We start from the raw sequence: 21401 nt of genomic DNA, 5'->3' as shown, positions 1-21401 counted from the left end.
AGGGAAGACATTGAAAGAGAAAAGGGGGGCATTTGGATTGTTGAAGTAAGAAAAACCCCTTTCATAGTGACATGGGCAAGGAGAATGGTGATAATAAAAACAGAAATATGAAACAATTTGCCTCTATATAGCAAAGAGGAGCCACTGAAAAAAATATGACAGCAAATGGAAGCTACGACCTTAACATTAACTTTTGGCTAACAGAAATGTTGATTCAACTTGAACAAATGGAAGGTATAAAAAAAAGTCCTTGGCCCTGAATTAATATACCAAGGGATCTCTCTCGATGAGCTCAGTTCAGTCCTAGGCATATTATATTTGATATTCAAGGGCTCCATTTCCACAGACTCAGTACCACAAGATTGGGGTAAAGAAGATGTGGCGCCTATATTTAAAAAGGGCGCAAGATCACCACCGGGGAATTACAGAACTAAAAGACACATTTTGCTGTTGAGGAAAAGAAAGTGTATTGTACATTCACTGTTCTTACTGCTGTGGCTGCTGACTTGATTCTGTCACTTCACAGGCCGGCGGTCATTCTTCTATTGCTATATTATATATATTAATTATTTATTTAATGAAGGACTCTCTACATTTTAATCTCACTTAATTCATTTGCCTAGGAAATTATATATTGTAAAGTCGTTCCATGACCTGTGTTTTTGAATCCACAGCTTGGCAAGCTCACACAATACATAGCAATATCAAGCCTTCTAGTTTCGGAGGGAGTGCTATTGGCATGTGACCCAAAATTCACCAACCCAAATCCCTTTAGATCTCTAACTTTCTTACACTTGCTGAAAAGCCTGCAATACAAATGCAATGAATAATTTCTCATCTTTTCATTAGACCAGCTGCATAAAGCCTGCAATGTAATACCATGTAACCATTTTATGTTTCAAAAGAGGTGATCTTCTGTTACAAATTTTGGCCAAAACATAAGCATTCCTTTTTTGGTTTAACCTCCTCAACCACTTACAAGGGATCCACTATTTGTGAGGCAGTATCTATCCATCTATCTATCTATCTGGGGAGGTTCACCTCATGAGTCACGGTATATATTTGTCAGTATAGCACCCACCCATTCGAGGTCTTATCAATTTCCCATATTGGACTTTTTTTGATACCCACCCTGCTAACCCTAAAGTGAATAATGCATTATCAGAAACCACTGAACGCGAGAACAGTGTCCAGTGGTCATTGAACAGTTTAGTTTATCAGAAGCACTGGGTCAAGCCTTATACATGGAGGTTTTGGACCTTCAATGGGATATCTTTGGAAATATAGGAAAATAGATTGAGTTCTTTGGCAGGGTAACGGCGACATTGGTGCAGGGAGAATGAGAAAAGCTGAAAGATGCTATATAGAAATGAACTGGCACCTTTTCCATACAAGTGAGCAGAAGAGATTTTCATTTACAAAATGTTGCAAGGTTTAAATACAAACACGTTGATTTATTAATGCTGTTAAATCTAGGAATCGATTAATTTGTTTAGTGATCATGTGATTCAGCAGGTTTTCCGTTGGTTGTCCGTTGCAAAACTGTGGGATATGAGTCAGGACTAAGTCATGTATTCTCATGTTGTAGCATGCAAATAGTTTCACAATTCTGAGCAAAAACATCACCAGCAGTCATACGTGAACTAGTCAAAAATAGTACAAACAATGCTCTGCTTGTGCTGAGACAAATCACATGACACAGGGATTACATAGGGTACTTGTATAGTACAGTATATGGGTACATTTTTATTTAGACCGATTAAAATATATGTTCGACGTGCTTTCAAGTGTTTCATATGTTTCATCCAATAATAAGACTGCAAGTCCCTGACCACTAGGGGTCCATGAGGACTTTAGTGGGGTTACCCAAAACCCCTCAAATGAAATGAAAGCAGCTCTCCCAACTGGAACCGTGTGCCTTGTTTACCCCGTTCAGCAGATCAGTGTTGAACGTTGGGGTGTGACATGCTGTTGGCCCGTTAGTTTTGATGGATATGTAATTTTTACTAATTACTATTTTGAATAGTAAGATCCACCACATGATAATTAAGACTGAAATGATGATGAAAAGGAAACATTTCAGACCTTCTGCAACCCCCATATTACACCCATGTGCGCCCTTCATTTTGCACAAAGAATATTTGGAGGGGGGTCAAAAAAAATATTTTAGCAATATGAATGTAATAGATGCAAGTGTGAGATAGAGGTTTCGTATAGTGACAGCAAAGTAACTGGATCTTATAGAAGCAAAGTGTTAGCCTGCAGCGCTCTTACTTCGGACCTTATATAGAACCATAGTGTTGGCCTGCAGCGCTCTTACTGCTGTAACTGCATGATCTGTTTTAACACTGTGTTATATGTGGTGAGACTGGTATTAGACATCTGTACAGATGTATCACATTTTACGTTTCAAGTTTGCTTGACAGGGTCAGTGCCGCTTGCCCGTATAAAGCTGGACAGCATGCCAGTCCGCACCTCCTCGGGTTACGCAAAGCCGTCTACAGAACCGTCAGAACCAACTTCAGAGTTTCAAGGCTTGCCACACTGTATATGCTAAAACAATATCCTTTTTTTGATATATAGTGTTTCTATACTGAAGATGGTATCAGGTTGGCCAGCCTGGCCTGTCAAACTCATGCATGTTATAAAATTGGGCTGCATATGGGTAGAGGTGGGGGCAGCAGCAAGAAGTAGGTGGTGATGCCACTTTATGTATCCGTGGTCAGATCTGACCAGTTATAGAAGTCACATCTCCAAAAGGGCACATGCAGGATGGAGTTGTTGGAAGACAACTACTAATGGGACAGCGTTTGTGTGAGAAGACATGAAAAAAGAAACTCAACAAGGAATATATGTGAGATTTGGGCACTCTACAGTAGAAATAATGTTGCAGTGTATAGAAGGGTAGAATAAAAAAAGATTGCCTGAACAAGGGGTCATGTACTGCTGCAGGAGAGATCGATTCTATGGATACATAGAACAAGATCCCAATGTGCATAGCAGTGGGCAGACCATAAAGGATTGTAAAGTAGGACGGAGTAGATGGTGGGGGGGCGGGGTGAATGGACGGAGTAGGTGGGGGTGAATGGACGGAGTAGGTGGGGGGGAAATGGACGGAGTAGGTGGGGGGGTATGGACAGAGTAGGTGGGGGGGGATGGACAGTAGGTGGGGGGGGGAATAGACAAAGTAGGTGGAGGGGGGATATGGACGGAGTAGGTGAGGGGGGATATAAACGGAGTAGGTGAGGGGGGGATATGGACGGAGTAGGTGAGGGGGGAGATATGGACGGAGTAGGTGAGGGGGGGATATGGACGGAGTAGGTGAGGGGGGGATATGGACGGAGTAGGTGAGGGGGGGATATGAACGGAGTAGGTGAGGGGGGGATATGAACGGAGTAGGTGAGGGGGGGATATGGACGGAGTAGGTGAGGGGGGATATGGACGGAGTAGGTGAGGGGGGGATATGGACGGAGTAGGTGGGGGGATATGGACGGAGTAGATGGGTGGGGGGGAAATTGATGGAGTAGGTGGGCCTCAATTTGTATGTTTCTTGATTAGCAGTTGGCTGGCTCTACAATGCAGACCAATTAGATAATTTAGCACATGCTTTGGAAATGGCTGCTTGTTTAGAGTTGAACACATATAACACTGCACAGCTGTCAGGTGCCTGTCCTACATTTACATATCAAAGCTCTGTCTCAGCTGGCGAGCTGAGCAACATCACAGTTTTCATACACACCCTGTCAAACAGCACATATGCAAACATGGGCTCAGTTGGGCGACACATGAATTTGGGAGAGGGAAGCATTAAATGCAGGAGGTCAAGCTGCCCGGTTAACAGCTGAGACCTTAGCCTGTACTCGACTGCAGCCACATTTCTTCAGGATCTTTAATAGTTGCTGTCCAGTTCACATAGTATTTTTGGAAAAACCATGTGTTGTGTTATACGACATAACTTGCCTTGTGTGTTTTGGCTTAAATATTTTATTTGAAATGCCCAAAGCATTCTCCATACCCATCTGCAGCAGCCACTATTGTACAACTCCCTTATCCGTCCCTCTGAAGTCTGGAAGGTTAACATATTGATTACACTTTTAATTTCTAGAGCTTGTCTCCATTTGTTTTCATGTGTGTTTAGCAGGTGACTCAGGGGTTTGAGTGCATTGTTGAGACTGCCAGTTATGCTCTGACAAGTAATCTATAGATGCCTATCTCGCTCTGCTTCAGTATTGTGGTTATTAAAGCAGAGCCCGTATTGCCACTGTACATGTTTTCTGACACCTATGGGGTGGGGGTCTCCACATGATACAGGTCAACTTTTTATTTGGTTCTCCCCAAAAAGAACAATTTTCTATTTCTATCGCACTTCACACTAAAAAAAGCGAAACTGCTCTAAAAATAATGTAGCCACAACAAATGCAGGTATTTTCTACAGCGTCGTTTTAAATAGAGGAACGTATTTACTTCTGCTTTGCTGTTGCAGTGCGGGTTTTTTTTGTTTGTTTTTTGCGGGCACAAGGATCATTTTACGGCTGCCACCCGAATTCGGGGTTCTCTTGCTTGGGCGCAGACCCTCTTCCTAGACTGTAACTGTTCTTTTCCTTAACTCAAACTAAACTTATCCTCTAAACTCTGAGATAGACAACGCGACCAACTACATCTGCGTGGTCCCTCTGAAAGACTTGGGCCTGGGATTAAGTGAGGAGCAGGTGGATGAGGAGGAGGCTCACAATTTGACAGATGGCTTCAGCCTCCCTGCTTTGAAGGTAAGCAGGTCTCTGTCTATTACCCTGGGCACCTGCATGCTCTGTCCTTAGCATTTCTTTGGCTCTGTATTCTCTATCTAATTTGCATTCGCACAACTGGTAGATTTGTAACTATACTTGACCTAATGTATGAATTTGCAGTCATGCGTTGGGCCGTGCTTAAAGTGCTGGCGACGGCGATGCGGCCGGTGACGTCACCCGTTGCCACCAGCGAAAGCTATAATTTGTTTTTTAGCGACTGTCGCCAGTGACGTCACTAAAGGGGGCCGGCCGCGCAATTTGATTGGTTTAGAGACAGTCACATGTGGCGACTGTCTCTAAAAAAAAATCAAATTTAGGAGGCTTCCAAATTTTCCGTCGCACTTACCATGAAGCGCTTGCAACGGAGTCAATTGATTTTGTTTTGGAGCGACGTTGCGTCGCCGTCGCAAAGCACTATAAGCGCAGCCTTAAAATCACGAACACGACAACACCGATGTGTTTAGCCAAAGTGTAAATCACAGCTTAAACCAATAGCCCCAAAATATTGTCAGAATAGCACAGATTGCGTCTTTCTTAACATATACCATTACTTTGTTCAATACCATTACTTTGTTCAATGCCATTACTTTGTTCAATACCATTACTTTGTTCAATACCATTACTTTGTTCAATACTTAAGCATTTGGAAAATATAAATAATCACATATGCCGCCTCCTTTATTTTTTCCTCTTGCATCTGTTAGAGGGAACAGCAGTTTAAAATGGGCAGGACTTACAAATGATATTAAAGAATCACTAGAAAGCAAGGAAAAGATTGTACCCCAAACATAGGGTGACCAGATTTTCAGAAGTACAAACCGGAACTCTCTCACACACAAATTATTTAGAAAACAAATGACCTCACTTAAAAATACATCTAATGGTATTTGTCTAATAGCTTCCCCATTCATGCTGTATTATTGATTAATTCCAGTTTCCTAACTGAACACAGACTTTGATATGATCGATCACATAAAAACATGCAGTGTCTATTTTTACAGGTTTAAATCAGTCCAAACAGGGAAAAGGTCAAAATCGAGACAACTGAACGATTTTGAGTAAATTGTCGGGACACCGGGATATTTAATGAGAATCCGGGACTGTCCCGGGCCAAACCGGGACCTATAGTCACCCTAGCCCCCCTTTATTATTCTTACGTATAAAAATAATGCAAAATAAAGAGGTCTCTTAGCAGAGGGGGAAAAAATAATTAGATGCCTAATTCTACCATATGGGGGAATACCCCCAGCACTCCCACCAACAAGAGAAATAATAAAGGGGGTGTAGCACCTCTATTTAAGACACACATACTATTTCTGCTCACTTTTGCAAAGCCATTCATTTCTGCGAGGGCTAAATCCCTGTCCTGGTCTGGCTGATGGATGCTGTTTCCTCTCTGACAGGTCCTGTTCCAGCTCTGGATAGGGCAGAGTTCTGAATTCTTCCGCCGCTTGGCCCTGCTGCTTTCTCCTGAGAACGAATGCCAAGACCCCCCAATTAACCCAGAACTACTGCCTCACTACATTTGGTCTGACGTGGCCCAGGATCTACCTCACACCCAAGCTGCCTGTTTAGCTGAGCTGAAGCGCAGCTACGAGTTTTACCGGTACTTCGAAACCCAGCACCAGTCTGGCGCCGAGCGCTCGACGAAGAGGAAGCGAGAGGCTGGGGGGCTGAACTGCCTCCACGGGGCAGTGCGCAGTCTGCAACTACACCTGAAGGCGCTGCTTAATGAGTGAGTCTCTGGGAGCCAGCGCAGGAACTGCCTTCTCTGTGCCTTTGTGCGACCATGTAGAGCAGGAGTGGCCACCTCCAGTCCTCGGGGTTCACCAACAGGTCAGGTATTAGGGATATCCCTGCTTCAGCACAGGTGGCTCAGTCAGAATGAATGACCTACAGAAGTCAGAATGACTGAGCCACCTGTGCTGAAGCAGGGATATCCCTAATACTTGACCTGTTGGTGGTCCTTGAGGACTGGAGTTGGCCACCCCCGATATAGAGGAAAGTACATGTTTAATACGCTGCTGGCCTTCCCGCGCTAACGGGACAAAAGGGGCAGTGCCCTTCAAACAGCCAAAATATACACAATATATTGTGAGACAGGAAACATTTTACTAGTATAATTTGGCTTCCTTCAGGGGGTTCAGTGCCACGGAAAATAAAAATGTTATGGCTTGTTGGGTCTGGTGAAAAATGAACACACTTGTAATTTTCAGCAGGTCCTGGGAAATATATATCGGGTAATTGTAGCGCGTCTCTGAAAAGAGCAAGGCAAAGAGAATAGGGAACCGTTGTCCATTTCCCTGCGGTTTACAAGGTTCTTGGCACAAAGGAGATTAGGCAAACGAGGATTTCAAATACTTCTACTTGTCTTTGAATGTAATTGACTTAACAGCACACCCATCTGTTCACTTGGGTTATAGGTGGGACTGCTGCATCTGTTTCCTGATTACTGATCAGGGATTGCAAAGGACTGTTTTGGTGTTCAGTGCATTTATTTTATATATGTTTCATTCTGCCCTAACGGGGTGGCACTTTATCCAAGATGTCAAACCTATTTCAGTGACTGGGATTCGGGGCCTTCCCTGGCGTGGGAGAAGCACCTTCATAGCATAATGAGTAGGGGTCACGTGTGTACCCCCGAAGCAATGCATCAGGCACTGTCTGGTCATCAAGTGGCTTCTTTATTTGCATAAACCTTTTGCTGTTGTCTGTATATCAAATGTAAGAAAATGGAATAAGTTTCTCTGGACTTTTCTCGATGGATAATAACGTGTGTAATGAAAAAGCAGCAATCTGTGCTGTCAGTAGAAAGCAGTGACATCAGCAAGATGAAATTGCAGCTTCTGATTGGGTGACCCTGCAGCCATCTTAGTTTTTTCCTAGAAAGTACTGGTAAAAAAAAATATATAGTGGTCGACAAATCACCAAAAAATCTAGTCGCCGAACAAAAAAAATCTACTCGCCACCTAGTACCACAAGTGTGCTGCTTGGGCCAATAGGAGCTCGCCACGATGTTAAATCCACTCGCCCGGGGCGTGCAGATGTATAGGTTTGTCGAACACTGTTTTATATATATATATATATATATATATATATATATATATATATATATATATATATATATATATAAAAAATCAACTGTAAATATTCCTGTATATTCATTTGTATGTCTTAGACAGGTCTGCAACCCTGTCTTTCACCATTATCACTGCAGCAAGGGATTCTGGGAAATGACATGCAAATGAGCACACAGTGCCACCTTTTATCTCATGCTCACATTACATGAGCAACCCTTAGCCAATGCATGCTGCATATACACACACACCACACACCACACACCACACACCACACACCACACACACACTGTTCGACAAACCTATACATGAGTGGATTTAACCCCCGGGCGAGTAAATATTGGCCCAAGCAGCACACGTTTGGTACTAGGTGGCGAGTAGATTTTTTTGTGTGGCGAGTAGATTTTTTGGTGATTTGTCAACCACTGTATATATATATATATATGTATATATATATATATATATATGTGTATGTATATATATATATATGTATATGTGTATATATATATATATATATATGTATATATATATATGTGTATATATATGTATATATATATATATATATATTAGTCAAATCTCGGACGATTGTCAAAAAAAGTTAACCAACATAAATGCTTATAACCAAGTTAGGGAATGGTCTCCCTAAGATCCTCCATTATGTGTGAGGTCACATTGTGTGGAGTATGGAGATGTGTGTATATGTGTATATGTATATTTATATATATTCTGAAGCCAGGGTCACGTGTGATGTGTGAATAGCCCCCGATAGCATTAACTCAGTCCCCTTTCCAAATCACTCCAAGTCCTATAATATTTCCTTCACTTTATTGGAAAAGCAGCAGTAAATACAGGTTCTTGTGGATGGTGTGTAGTAGTGATTTGTAGTTAGAAACAGGTAGAAAGAGATGGCCTTGCCATAGGAGAATAACAGAGATGTGTGCTGTACTCACTGTCTGCAGGGTGGAAAAGGAAGTGATGAGCAATGTGGGTAAAAGGAATAGTCTTGGGACAGACTATCTGTGAACAAAACAGGGGGGAGGGCAGACTAGCCCATTCTGGTAAGGATCTCAGAGGCTGCAGTAGAAACTCGCTGATTACATGCCCAGAGGCAAGAAATGCAACATTGTTACATATTACACAGGCACAGTGTGTGTGTGTGTGCAAACTCCATGCAGCTGAAATAAGAACTGACAGGCAGAAGCTGCAAAGGAGAGAGGGGGGTGAAACAGGGATGTGATTCTTGTTCCATGACAATATATATTTATATATATATATTTAGATTTATTCTCAGAGAGACCACGGAGCTTTGAGTGGTTCAGCTCCAGAGCACTAGCTTTCCTGTTAGTCAGTCAGGGGTGAAAAGAGGAGAGTGGCAGACACTCCACTCAATGTGTCCTCACACAAAATGGCGGATCTTAGGGAAACCAATCCCTAACTTGGTTATAAGCATTTATGTTGGGTAACTTTTTTTTGACAATCGTCCGAGATTTGGCCCCCTGACCATGCCACTGCCACTGGGTAATTTTGGCCTCCACCTTTAATCCTGGATTTTACCTTCACTATCAATTGTATGTTTTCTCATGTAAGCATTTTCTTCAGCACACAGTGATTCATCTGTCAGCCTGTTTTTGTTTGTGTTTGTTTTTTGCTTCATAGTACAGTATTAGCGTTTGAAGCATAATTAACTTAAGTACATGTATCTTGGACAACAAGACTTGACTTGAATAGAGTCTAGGTTAGCTAATTAGAAATATTGGTGCAAGAATAGTTTTTTTTAATAAACTTTTAACCCTTGTGTGCCAGGAGGTCCCGGGCACCTTCCCGGTCATATTGTTGCTGTGTGTAGCGATCACATGACCCTGATCCCCTGACGTCAGGATGGAAGTTTTCCTCTTCCGTTATGATCGCGATCTCGGCTCACTGATCTCCCCTAGAAGCGAGCAAAACCTCCACGGTGTTCGAGCAACATCATAAGGCTAACATGGGGCACTTAAAGGGTTAAAACTGAGGCCCACTGTGACTTTGGCACTGCTGAGACGTACTTTCCTCGGGTGTGGGCCCCTAGCTAGCGCTTAACAAAAGCCGTATGTATTGGATAGCCGTGAGCGGTATGGGACATTTGGCCTGCCTCCCTCTGCTGCACGTACCTTTGGGAATCTCTTATAGGTCCTAAACTCTGCTTAGGGACGCATGGCTAAATTCCTCAAATTTAATTATTCAACCAAAACATTCCTGCCTTATCCAGTTTACACAGTCTATGATATTTATTGCTGGGGTTCTTTTTTCACACTTGTCTTTTTAAATTTAAAAAAATAAAGAAAAATTTCCTAAATCGTGAAACGGCCGCAAAGAATGGCAGAGAATGTGCTACTGGTAGGGATTGCACATATAATCCCCAGTGACGTACCTAATCGTGTTTTGGAAACAAACTCTTTGTTTGTAGATTTCTAATGAAATGGTCTTTCCCTTTCAGCCTTTATACATTTCACTTGCACACCCTCCCTCCCCCCCCCCCCCCCCCACTCCCTCCTCTCCCCCCTTTCCCCCTTATGTCTTCTGCATTTCTGCACCTGATCTTTATACATTTTGCATTTTATATCCGATTCCTCTTTTAAATGAAGTGTAAACTTCTCTGGTGCTGGACGATTCTGCCAACCATGACGCTTTCAACAACAACAAAGGGGTTAATGTTTTGGTTACAAAGATGATGCTTTCTGTGGGTAATTCATTCCTCTTTGTTGAGTGAGTCACTTGTTAGTGGGTTTGGTAATTAATATAAAAATGCTGCAGTGTGCAGTTAGGGTCGCCCCTTTTGTGCGTTCTTGGTTTACATAAAAGCATTTTATTGGTAGTTGCCGGAAGAGATTACTACTACTACTATTTGCTGGCTCTGCGTGCACCTCCGAACCTCAATAAACCCCACTTGTCCTTCCGTATTGAACCCATAACAAAAACAGACAAATGCTGCACTTTATATTGCCGTCCTGCTTCATACTAATGAGAAACAAGCGGTACACGTTGTCCCATACAAACACTGAACACTTTGTTTCCATATAATTGAATAGTTTTGGATACGCTTCATACCTGGGCTTGGTAGGCATGACGGCTATGTAACTATTTCACTGCTGCAAGGATGCAGCACTATACACAGCAAGCCATGCTATAACAATACGCACTAATCCTTTGAGATATTCTACGCTGCCTATTGCAGGTTACATTTCCACTATTTTAATACCCATGATATCTACTGTAGTGCCGACGATTATTCTAAAACAAACCTGGGGCAATCTTCAAAAAGACCCGGGTGCATGCTGGGTATATGCTGCAACATTTCACACATTTCTGCAGACAGACTAATGGCCCATCGGATTAACCGCGGGGGTCCCTGGCCGTCCCATTCAAACTGAATGGGACTGCCAGGAACGCCTGCTGTGTTAATCCGATGGACCTTTAGCCTCTGCAGAAATGTCACTGAAATGTACCCAGCATGTACAGTACCTGGCTAGTTTAAGGCAAGTTTTAGAATACTCGTTGGCTCGTCTGTAGTTACAGTGATTTTTTTTCTGAAATCGAGCTATTTTTCTGCCTCTAATTGGAGTGGGAAAGTGAATAACATATTTGCTCTCTCTGAAGTTGGTGCTGTTCAAATAAAAACAAAGATCAAATGAACACTTTTTTTTCTTGAGCATAAAGATTATCATTTAATGGAATTATCACCAGATGCAAACTAGCAAGACGTTCCCACGTGTTTATTCATCTAGTCGTGTTACTTTCTGCAATTCTCTCTGTTGCCTTCTAATCTGCTGTGCCTGCAGCCAGAATTCTGTACTAAATGAGTTTTTCTTTTTTATACAAATAGTCAGTAAACGAGTCTTCCAGGTAGAATTGGCAACACTTGTTTCTGGCTGTGTATAATTTCTGCTGACTGCTAGGTCTGGCCATTCAGTTCTCTGGCTCTTCATCTGAAAATCTCGCTAAGTAGCGGAGTTATGGTTGCTCCAATTTATATGGGCTTAATGCAGAGTGGCTGAGTAAACACTGCAGCAGTGTAGTGCAACATGTATATATATCTTGTACAAGCCATACGTATTGCACCCACTCACTGTCCCGCAGCTCACACAATAGACACATTGTCTGCTTTGTGATTTCCCAGGTGTTCTTTTTCTGCTGTAACCGTTAAGATGATGTATTCTGCAGCAGAGTTTAATATGGGTAAACGGCAATGATATGTGAAAGTACGCATGAATATATTCACATATTAATTATGTGGGTTTATACATATGGAAGAGGCAAGCAGCTAACGTGTATAACGTGACCAAGAAGCCTGTCATAACGTTGTTGGATGATGCACACAAAACTGGCTTGTTTTGCTAGTTACCATTCACATTTTCCCCTTCCAATTCAGGGTGATAATTCTCGAGGATGAGCTGGAAAAACTCGCCTGCTCTAAAGAGACCCAAAGCGTGACAACTGAGGCCTCCCTCGTGCTCGAGGAGAAGCTGAAGATGATACAGCCCCATGTGCAGGCCAGTAACACCTGCTGGGAAGAGGCCATGTGCCAAGTAGAAAGGATGGTCCGGAAGCCGCCCACGAAGAAAGGTACAGTGGGATTGCTCATCCAACTCCCCTTTGCTGCTCTCTGCATTTCATGTCTTCCCAAGGTGATCCAGCGCCCAGGAAGAAAACGGGCATCATTGGAAGGGGCAGTGGATGAAAGTGAACTAAGAACCAGGCCAGATTCAATGGAGCTCATTGGCACCTTTTTATTTTGATAAGTTAGACAAGTACGATTCTTTTAAATTCATGTTTTAAACTTTTTTTGTTACCGTTTACATGGTGAACAAACCTTCAGAGGGTTTTTGCAATCTTTATCTGATCTAGTCAAACACATAAACATGTATCAACATGGGCTGAAGGAGCGGCTCAGTGAGTAAAGACACTGACTGGCACTGCGTTTGAAGCAGGGGAACCTTGTGACCTTGGGCAAGTCACTTTATCTCCCTGTGCCCCAGGCACCAAAAACATAGATTGTAATCTCTACGGGGCAGGGACCTGTGTCTGCAAAATGTCTCTGTAAATCTAGCAGCGCTATACAAGAACATGTTATTATTATTATCAACAGAACTAGTTGATATGCTGGAATTCAGTTGACCCAGAGAAATCGGAAACATGATACAAATAAGTTGGTTAAACTGTTACTTTAAGGTTGATGACATCTTTCTAATGGAGCAAGTTATACTAATTATGGGACTGGCTTTTTAATGGACTTCTAATTATCTTGCTTTTTTTTTTTTGGAAACGTTGTAAACAATAGGAAATGGGAGAGGCTTTTAGTTGTGTTATAGTCTTTTTTTTTTTTTTTTTTTTTTTTTTTCCTTGCTGTCCTGCATAATAAGTACAGATGTAACAGAAAGTACTGCTCCTGTTATCACACCGTATGGCACAAAAATAGTGCAGTGTCGTGCATTACTGAGCGGTAATGTCTACTCCGCGTGTCCCATCGCCCTCCTCTTCTCCTCGCTGCTTTTACTGCAGGGAGAGAGCGTGACTGCACCTGATCACATTATTATGGGGATCAAAGAAACCAGATGAACAATTTTCTGCTGTTGGTGAAATCTTCCAAAAATGTTAAGATATTTTTTGCCTGAACATCGGTCTCAGATTTTACCTATTAAACTTCTTATATAGTTCCCTTTGGCTTTAGGCAGTGCCACTCATTTCACACTGTTGTGACGCAGTGTGAAATCACAAACAAGACTAGGCACAGTCCATGGAAGAAAGCTCCAGACAACAAGCATATCATGTGAGGCACAAACACCACATTCTTTCTCTGCACTGAAAAAGTTACATGAGATAATTAGATATGGAACGTGCGCTATCACATGGTCCATTAGGGCTTTTTGTGTGGGATGGGCTCTCGTGGCCCCATTTAACCCCATTCACAGCTTGAATTCCATCCAATGTATAAATAGCCCCTCCGTGAAAAAGGCTAAAGTTGCAGGGCAGTTGTAGTGCATTTCATAAAATAATCGCTGGATATGCTCGGGCTTTACTTTTTAAATGTCACGAGACGAAGCTCACGGTGCGATAAAAAGTGATCAAAAAGATTGTGGTTTAAAGGAGCAATCCAAGCAATATTTTACATGTGTTTATGTTTTTTGTTTTGTTTTTTTAAATCAGTTCTGTAGTATTAGATCTGTGGTTTTCAACCTTTTTTTTGGTTAAGGAACCCCAAAATTAGATAATGAAATTCTGAGGAACCCACACCCCCCTCTCTCGCACCCTGGCCCCCTGTCTCGTGTCTCTCCCCCCTCACACTCTTCCCCCCCCCTCTTCTTCACACACACCCACTCTTCCCCTCTCACTTACACGCACACACACTCACTTACACGCACAGTTTTAAAGCTGCAGTTCAGTCTTTTTTTTTTTTTTTTTTTAATTTATTTTTTAATTCAATAGTTTCTTGTGGGCAATCTCTAATTACCTAAAGAACTGTATAGCTGCCAGTCAATTCGTTCTCCATGTATTGATCGGCGAAATTTGGCGACATCTTTAGATATGGGATATGTTTTTCATCTGCTTCTGTTAGTCAGTGGAAGCTCATGAATATTCATGAGCACACCTGCACTGACATGTGCAAGAGGGAGGGCAGGGCTCACAAAGGGGTGTGCCAGAGCTTGTGACAGGACATGAAGGGGCAGTGCCTTAGTAAATGCTTGTTAAAATAGAATACAAGAAAATTGGTCTTTCAAAGTTGTTTTTTAAAAACAGAAAATGCTAAAAGTATTTTTTCTTACTACAGAACTGATTTATTAAAAAAAAACACACATGCAGGATATTGCCTGAACTGCAGCTTTAATATACTGAGCATGCTTTGATTTCTATAGCAGGTTTTAGCCCACCTCCCCAACAGTGCAAGATATTTGTAACACTTTCCTGTTTGTGATTATTTGTTGCAAATATTGCCAGCCGCTTGAGTTGCAAACTGTAACAATAGGTATTGTTACCTTAGTATTATAAGAATAAACTAGAACTGCTGATTAACACTGACTGAAGGACTGACTAAAACTGAATGGCAGCCATTTAGTGAACCCAGGAAAGCAGGATTTTTGCTGATCAATCACGGGAGAACTAATCAATCGGCAGCTTACAGTAGGTAATAAGGTTTCAATAAAGGTAATCAAAAATCCAAATGCTGCATATATTAAAACAAAAAATATATTGTTTTGTATTCTTTTAAGCTGCTTGGATTGCCTCTCTTTCCAACACATCATCCTCTACTAGTTGGCACAGACCATGCCATGAATTATATCGGTGTCGACGCGGCAGCACTGCTGTGTGTCACCAGATCTCACAAAGATCGCAGTTCAAGCGCCGTCAAAAATAGTGGCCATGTGCTGCATTTAAAAAAATGTAAAGCATGATTTTTTCTTCTTCTTTACTGCCGTAACTGAATTAAAATATCATGGGACAAGCAAAAGGGAACCACCGATATAAAAATAATCAGGCAGGAGATCAGAGTGGGGAGTGTGCCGTTATTTCTGAAACAAATGTGCAGGTTTTGTGAGCCGAGTCTGTTATGTGCCGCCCGGTTCCTTGCTGCTGTGTATGCTGATAGTGATTACATTATTTTGTACTGCATGTTTCATATCCATATATGTGCAAAAAATATACAATTTTTTTCTTAATTTAAAAATGCATTTTATCAATATACGTCAGAAGTGAGAGGCCGTTCTTTCAAAAGCACCTACCTGGGTGAGACGCTGGGTACCTGCTAGCATCCTACCACTTTTGATGAAGCATGACTTAGTCCAGTTGGTAACACGGGCGTCTGTTCAATATGGTGAGACGCAAGGTAACGCCGTTAATGATGCATCCGCTTCCACCCACTTGTGTGCTCAACCTCGCTTCTCGCCATTTTGAATAGAGCCCGTGATATGTCCAACGGTATATGACCCGATAATGGGCCGTTCAAGAAATGCGCATAGGTTATGTTGTTTAATGTAGTAATTCTTTGTGTGTTTGTTTCTGCCCCATATCGGGTATAAAAAAACCCACTCATGTTGTCCTCCACCTCATATGTTTATCAGACTGTGCTCCTAATCAGTCCTAGTGCATTACCCTGGTTAATATACGTTTCTAATCCTTGCAGACCTTGCTAACGCCTCCTGTGATAATTTGCATTGCCCTGTGGCGCCCTGCGTACCTCCTGCACTACGTATTGAAGACAAAGATCCAATCCCTGAAGAGCAGGTAAATAGCAGCCATGTAATGGAAACGGAGGCCTGTATTCCGCATGGAATGCAACAGGACAACACATAGCTGATGATGCATTCACTTCCATTCAGTTCATTGTTTACTGCGCGTTACTCTGCTGTAAACTGTACTGAATAGGTTTGTCAAGGCAGACGAGGGCTGCCCACAACTATCTCTGGAGGGGCCATCACTAGCGATGAGACACTATTTAGTATTTCCAATGTACACCCGTATTTAGTATGTTGCGAAGCCGCTTTGCTGTGTTAGAAATGATTTTAGTCCCATTCATATGGAAAGAGCGATTCCCTTCTCCGGCAGCTGCTTCTCACCATAGTGAATAGAGGCCTTGATCTCTTATCCCATTCTGTTCACCAATTCACAAAATAAGCATTAGATAGTGTCTAGTTAGAATATAACTGTGAAACTTGACGTGGCAGCTGGTTTACATTCTGAAGTTTGTTTTATTACATTCTAAAAGTTGTTTTGTTTTCCTACTCAAAGATTGGCCAAAACAATCCATAATCTATATGTGTTGGGGTTAAGACTGGTAACTGTCTCAGGTAGGGTTGCCAGGTGGCTTCTCCAAAACCACTGGACACGATGGTGAAAGGTAACACGTGCACACACACACACCCCACACACCCCACACACACCCCACACCCCACACACACACACCCCACACCCCACACACACCTCACACACACACACCCCACACACACACACCCCACACCCCACACACACCTCACACACACACACCCCACACCCCACACACACCTCACACACACACACACCCCACACACACCTCACACCCCACACCCCACACACCTCACACACCCCACACCCCACACACACACACACACACACACCTCACACCACACACACACCCCACACACACACACCTCACACCACACACACACACACCCCACACACACACACACCTCACACCACACACACACCTCACACCACACACACACACACCCCCCCCCACACACACACACACCTCACACCACACACACACCACACACACATGGCCCCTCCCCCAGGTTTCTGACACCTCCTCCTTAGACTGCGCTTATAGTTGCTTGCGATGCTGACGCGACGTCGCCCAAAACAAATCAACTGACTCCGTTGTCAGTGCTTATAGTAAGCGCGACGGAGAGACATCGCAGCAAAAAAATTGGTAGCCAGGTCTATTTGATTTTTTTAGAGACAGTCGCCACATGTGACTGTCTCTAAACCAATCCGAGGCCGCGGCCCGCCGCCTCTGGTGACGTCGCTGGCGACAGTCATTTCAAATCAAATTCCAACTTTCGCTTGTGACGACGGGTGACGTCATCGGTCGCATCGCTGTCGCCAGCACTATAAGTGCGGCCTTGTTGTCTCCATTGCTCAGGAACAGGCAATCAGGATGGAGGAAGCTGCCCAAACACTTAGCAACAGCCTGCTCTCTCCCTGCTCGGGAAAATCCCATGCCTCCCCCCCCTTCCCCTCCGAGCCGGTCAGGTCACTATGCCCAGAGCGGTACTATCGGACAAATATCCAGTGTTACCTCTAAGATTTTGCTGGACAGTGTGTCCAAATACAGGACAGTCCGGTTCACTACTGGACACCTAGCAACCCTAGACTCTTGGGACACCCACTTTCAGCAGTTAGATTAGATAAATGCCTCTAACTAGCGACGAAAAGCAGTGTGTATTGTATATTCTGTGAGGTTGTTTGTTGTGCTTTTCACAGTTGGTGTCTTTGCCAATATAGGCCTGAAAGCCTCCGTATATTATGAATTCTGTCAATAAAAGTGAATTCCCCTAAAATGCCTGCTTCTGTCCCAGGAATTTGAAGCGTATGTGGAAGACACGGCTGCAGACCACGAGTTTAGTAAGGAAGAGGTATATTTATTTTCTCCAGAGGAAAGGGAAAGACAGAAGCGTGAAATGGAAGAGTCCAAAAGAGTGCTGCAAGAACTGAAGGCCGTCCTAGGTTTAAAAGCATCCGAGGCAGAGAGACAGAAATGGAAGCAGCTGCTGTTTAGTGACCATGGTATGTATTCCTAGAGTTAAAATAACGTTATTATTCCTACATGTTTCCATTTCTGCTTCACTGACCGGTGTACTGCGCAATTAAAATCAATTACACTAGAGTTTGCAGCAGGAGAAACGTACAGTCGGGTTGTATGTGCTTGGGGAAAAATGCCCCCCACGTCTTTAGAAAATGAATGTTTTGCACTATATTATACTTGGTCTCTTTACTTTCCCTGCCTCCTGCAGCTGTTTCCAGTTACAGTGCTCCGCTGTTTGGTATCTAGTTACTGTAGTACTGTAGATATCTAGTATCTGTAGTAACTCCTCAGCGATTCCTTCTGTAATTGTTTCCATTTTTATCATTTCTTACACTGTATGCAGAAGCTTGTAAATACCCTGAAGCAGGGCTGCTCAACTACAGTCCTCAAGCCCCGCACTGAGCCTCTGATTGAGCCACCTGTGCTGAAGCTGAGATATCCTGAAATCCTGACCTGTTAGGGGTGCTTGAGGTTGGGAGTTGAGCACCCCTGCCCTGAAGTATAGAAACTTGGGCCCAGATCCACAAAAAGGTGCTAAGCTTTAACACACCTTTATTCCCATTCATATGAGTGGGAGCTGAGACGTGCAAGAGTGTAGCTTCCTTTTGCCTTCGAACCATCTCTGAAAGCATACATTAACTTTTAAAGAGAGAGACGCTGGGGGAATTCACATGCGTTCCAACCACCTGTACGTTGCAGTTCCGTGTTTGCTGTGAACTGTTAAGGTGATTGCACTTGAGTGGTGATGCGAGCATGAAATGATGACAATATTTCAGGATTAGGCTTCCAGTGTAGTGATGGAAAGACTTTCTGCTTCTGATTTGTGAGTGGAGAGAACAAGTGCACTTGCTGTTTAAGCCCTTGGCTGCCAGTGAGGCCTGCAGAGCATTGCACAGGGTTACAGGAGCAGTTGCCAGTATAGATACACATTTTCTGTGTTGCAGTGCACACACCGGGTTACCAGGCCTGTCCGGGTTTGTAGGACAGGCTCTGAACTTTAATTTTCCTGAAGAGCATCGTTAAATATGGAATGTTGCCATTGGTTTCTGTTTCAGAAAAATATTGATGTAGAATAATTCATTTTTTGAAGACTCTCTGAAAACTGATCACGTTTGTTTTTACTCTGCTCTGACCACCTGAAACCAAGTAATGTCTGTGACCTTTTTCACCTCAGTTGGGTATAACGAAAGTAACTTGTATTCTATATTGTCATATGTGTTACTGTGCATGGAAATGGTCATACATATGAAAACATGGATGTAGTTTAAAGTTAACAATTTGAGTTTAAAGTTAACAATTTGTGTGTGTGTGTGTGTGTCTCCTTCGTACAGGGAAAATGGAAGGTAAGGTATATTTTAGGAGACAGCGAACAATAACATGTATAAACCCAGGTGAACCTCAGTACACATATCATATATATCGTAAGAATGGTGCCATTGTGGAAACAGCACCTGCTACCGGAAGACCTCTCATATAAAACAAGCATTGGCAGTAGGCGCAGTTTTATGAGCATCTGTTTGCAGGAAATATAGTAATTTGCCTCTTGAAAAAAGTTACTGAGATCTCTGCCTGTAAATGTATCATTTGAGACATTTCCGTCTTCTAATTCTGTGCGTCTTGCTTTCAAAGCTGTAATGAAGCCGACGCAGACCGAGGAGCCAATGGATAATTTTGAGCCATCTCCAGATACTGAGGATCCAGATGTTTGCAAGACACTGGATTTTCATCAAGAAATCTCCAGGGAAAGCAATGGGACAGGACACTACCCTGAAGAAGCTACTTCTGGGGAAAGCTCAGACATTCCAATAAATGCTAATGTGGAGGCTGAGACAAGAACATGTTGCCAGTTAGAAGAAGCTAGACCAGCCAGTAGTGAGGAGGAGCTGGGACCTCCCCGTCCTGCACCAAGGACTGTATTGCCCGCTTCCATCAAAGAAAGGCTTGCCAGGTTACATCAGTCATCAGATCTGACCTTTGCTTCTGGGTTGGCAGCACAAGTGGCTAGCCGATCGCTCACTTTCACTTTCCTGCAGGAGCAGACTTTTGGGGACGACTGGGACCTCGACGAGGGTCAGGTTGACAATGGTTATAATCATGGTGAAGAGGGAGGAAATGAAGACACTTGCTCAGAACATGAAGAATAATATGCTAGGGTTAACATCTGGCTGGCCATTCGCTCCCTGTCAAAAATAATGCCATGTACAGTATGTGAGACCACTTTATAATGGCGGAGTAGAATAAATACAAAAAGTGATCACGTACATAGACACATGTTCGTTTAACATCCTCCGTGCCTGGAAGGCCTGTAACATATTACTCTGCAGAGTCTACGTCCCCTCCTCCCCTAGCTCCTACGCATTAAAAGCGCAACAGTGTCTTACAAATCCCTTGTCAGCATTACAGATGTTCAATGCAGTGCAAAGCCCCTTGGAACTAAATAAGTTAATAATGTGCTTGATACGTTTATTGGAAAACAATCTACAGCATAATTGTACAAAACCAATGCAGCTGCCTAAATACTTTTTGGGATGTTTTTAATATAATGTTATTTATTCAAATATTTTTTTTGTTTTTGTTTTAGGCTCTTAATATTTTGTCCTCCTTTGTGTTGTCTTGTTTTCTACCCAAAGACAAACTGATGCTGTGTTGTAGAAATATAGACAAATGTTCACTGTGTGGAATTAATGCCACCTCGGTTGTTTCTGTCCAGTGTTTACTGACTCATGTCGTTCATTTGAGACTATATTTCTTAACAATATTAAACTTACATGAGCTTAGGATGTAATTTTTATAATAAAAAATAAATAAAAATACAGCCGCTTAATGTTGTATCGGAATATTCTTGTTCAGTAAGTTGGTCAATATGTATATTTTTCATATTGCATAAATCTGTTACCATCAATAAGGCGCTCCTTAATAAAGTGACGTACTGTATATGCGCATAGTAATTGAAATCACATAAGGTTTTACTATGAAGTGTCCTTTCTGCTTTGCTCTGATCATTCCAGGAACCATCTGATTTTGAAGCCACCTCTGGTAAAAGGCATTAAACTAACGGGTTTTCCCATTCAGACTTTATCTAGGACTCCAGTTTTCTGGCCTGTTTTCTTGTAGACAAACACACTCTTTATACTGCCCGAGCTCCTGAATCAGTTCCAGCTCCCCATTTACTTCAATGGGCAAGATGCGTTGACTCACTCGATTTTGTATAGTCCTATAATGCCT

At 42.7% G+C, this 21401-nt stretch overlaps 1 protein-coding gene across 4 annotated transcripts in view; it reads left to right on the top strand.

Annotated features, from left to right (window-relative positions):
* VEZT (vezatin, adherens junctions transmembrane protein) overlaps positions 1 to 21000 on the top strand; it is a 72728-nt gene extending 51728 nt beyond the window's left edge. For 3 of the 4 annotated variants that reach the window (XM_075600397.1, XM_075600400.1, XM_075600399.1), the window contains exons 6-12: positions 2415 to 2561; positions 4619 to 4766; positions 6191 to 6522; positions 12270 to 12463; positions 16017 to 16117; positions 17950 to 18157; positions 19806 to 21000. In XM_075600397.1, coding sequence (XP_075456512.1) covers positions 2415 to 2561; positions 4619 to 4766; positions 6191 to 6522; positions 12270 to 12463; positions 16017 to 16117; positions 17950 to 18157; positions 19806 to 20320 — 1645 coding nt within the window. In that variant the 3' untranslated portion in view covers positions 20321 to 21000. The remainder of the gene's footprint in view (positions 1 to 2414; positions 2562 to 4618; positions 4767 to 6190; positions 6523 to 12269; positions 12464 to 16016; positions 16118 to 17949; positions 18158 to 19805) is intronic. The other variant, XM_075600398.1, reaches the window with a different exon arrangement.
* The last annotated feature ends 401 nt before the right edge of the window (positions 21001 to 21401 follow it).

Source organism: Ascaphus truei, chromosome 5, assembly GCF_040206685.1.
Source record: "Ascaphus truei isolate aAscTru1 chromosome 5, aAscTru1.hap1, whole genome shotgun sequence".
NCBI lineage: Eukaryota > Metazoa > Chordata > Amphibia > Anura > Ascaphidae > Ascaphus > Ascaphus truei.
Note: the sequence above shows the minus strand (reverse complement) of the source record. Positions and strands in the feature narration are given on the sequence as shown.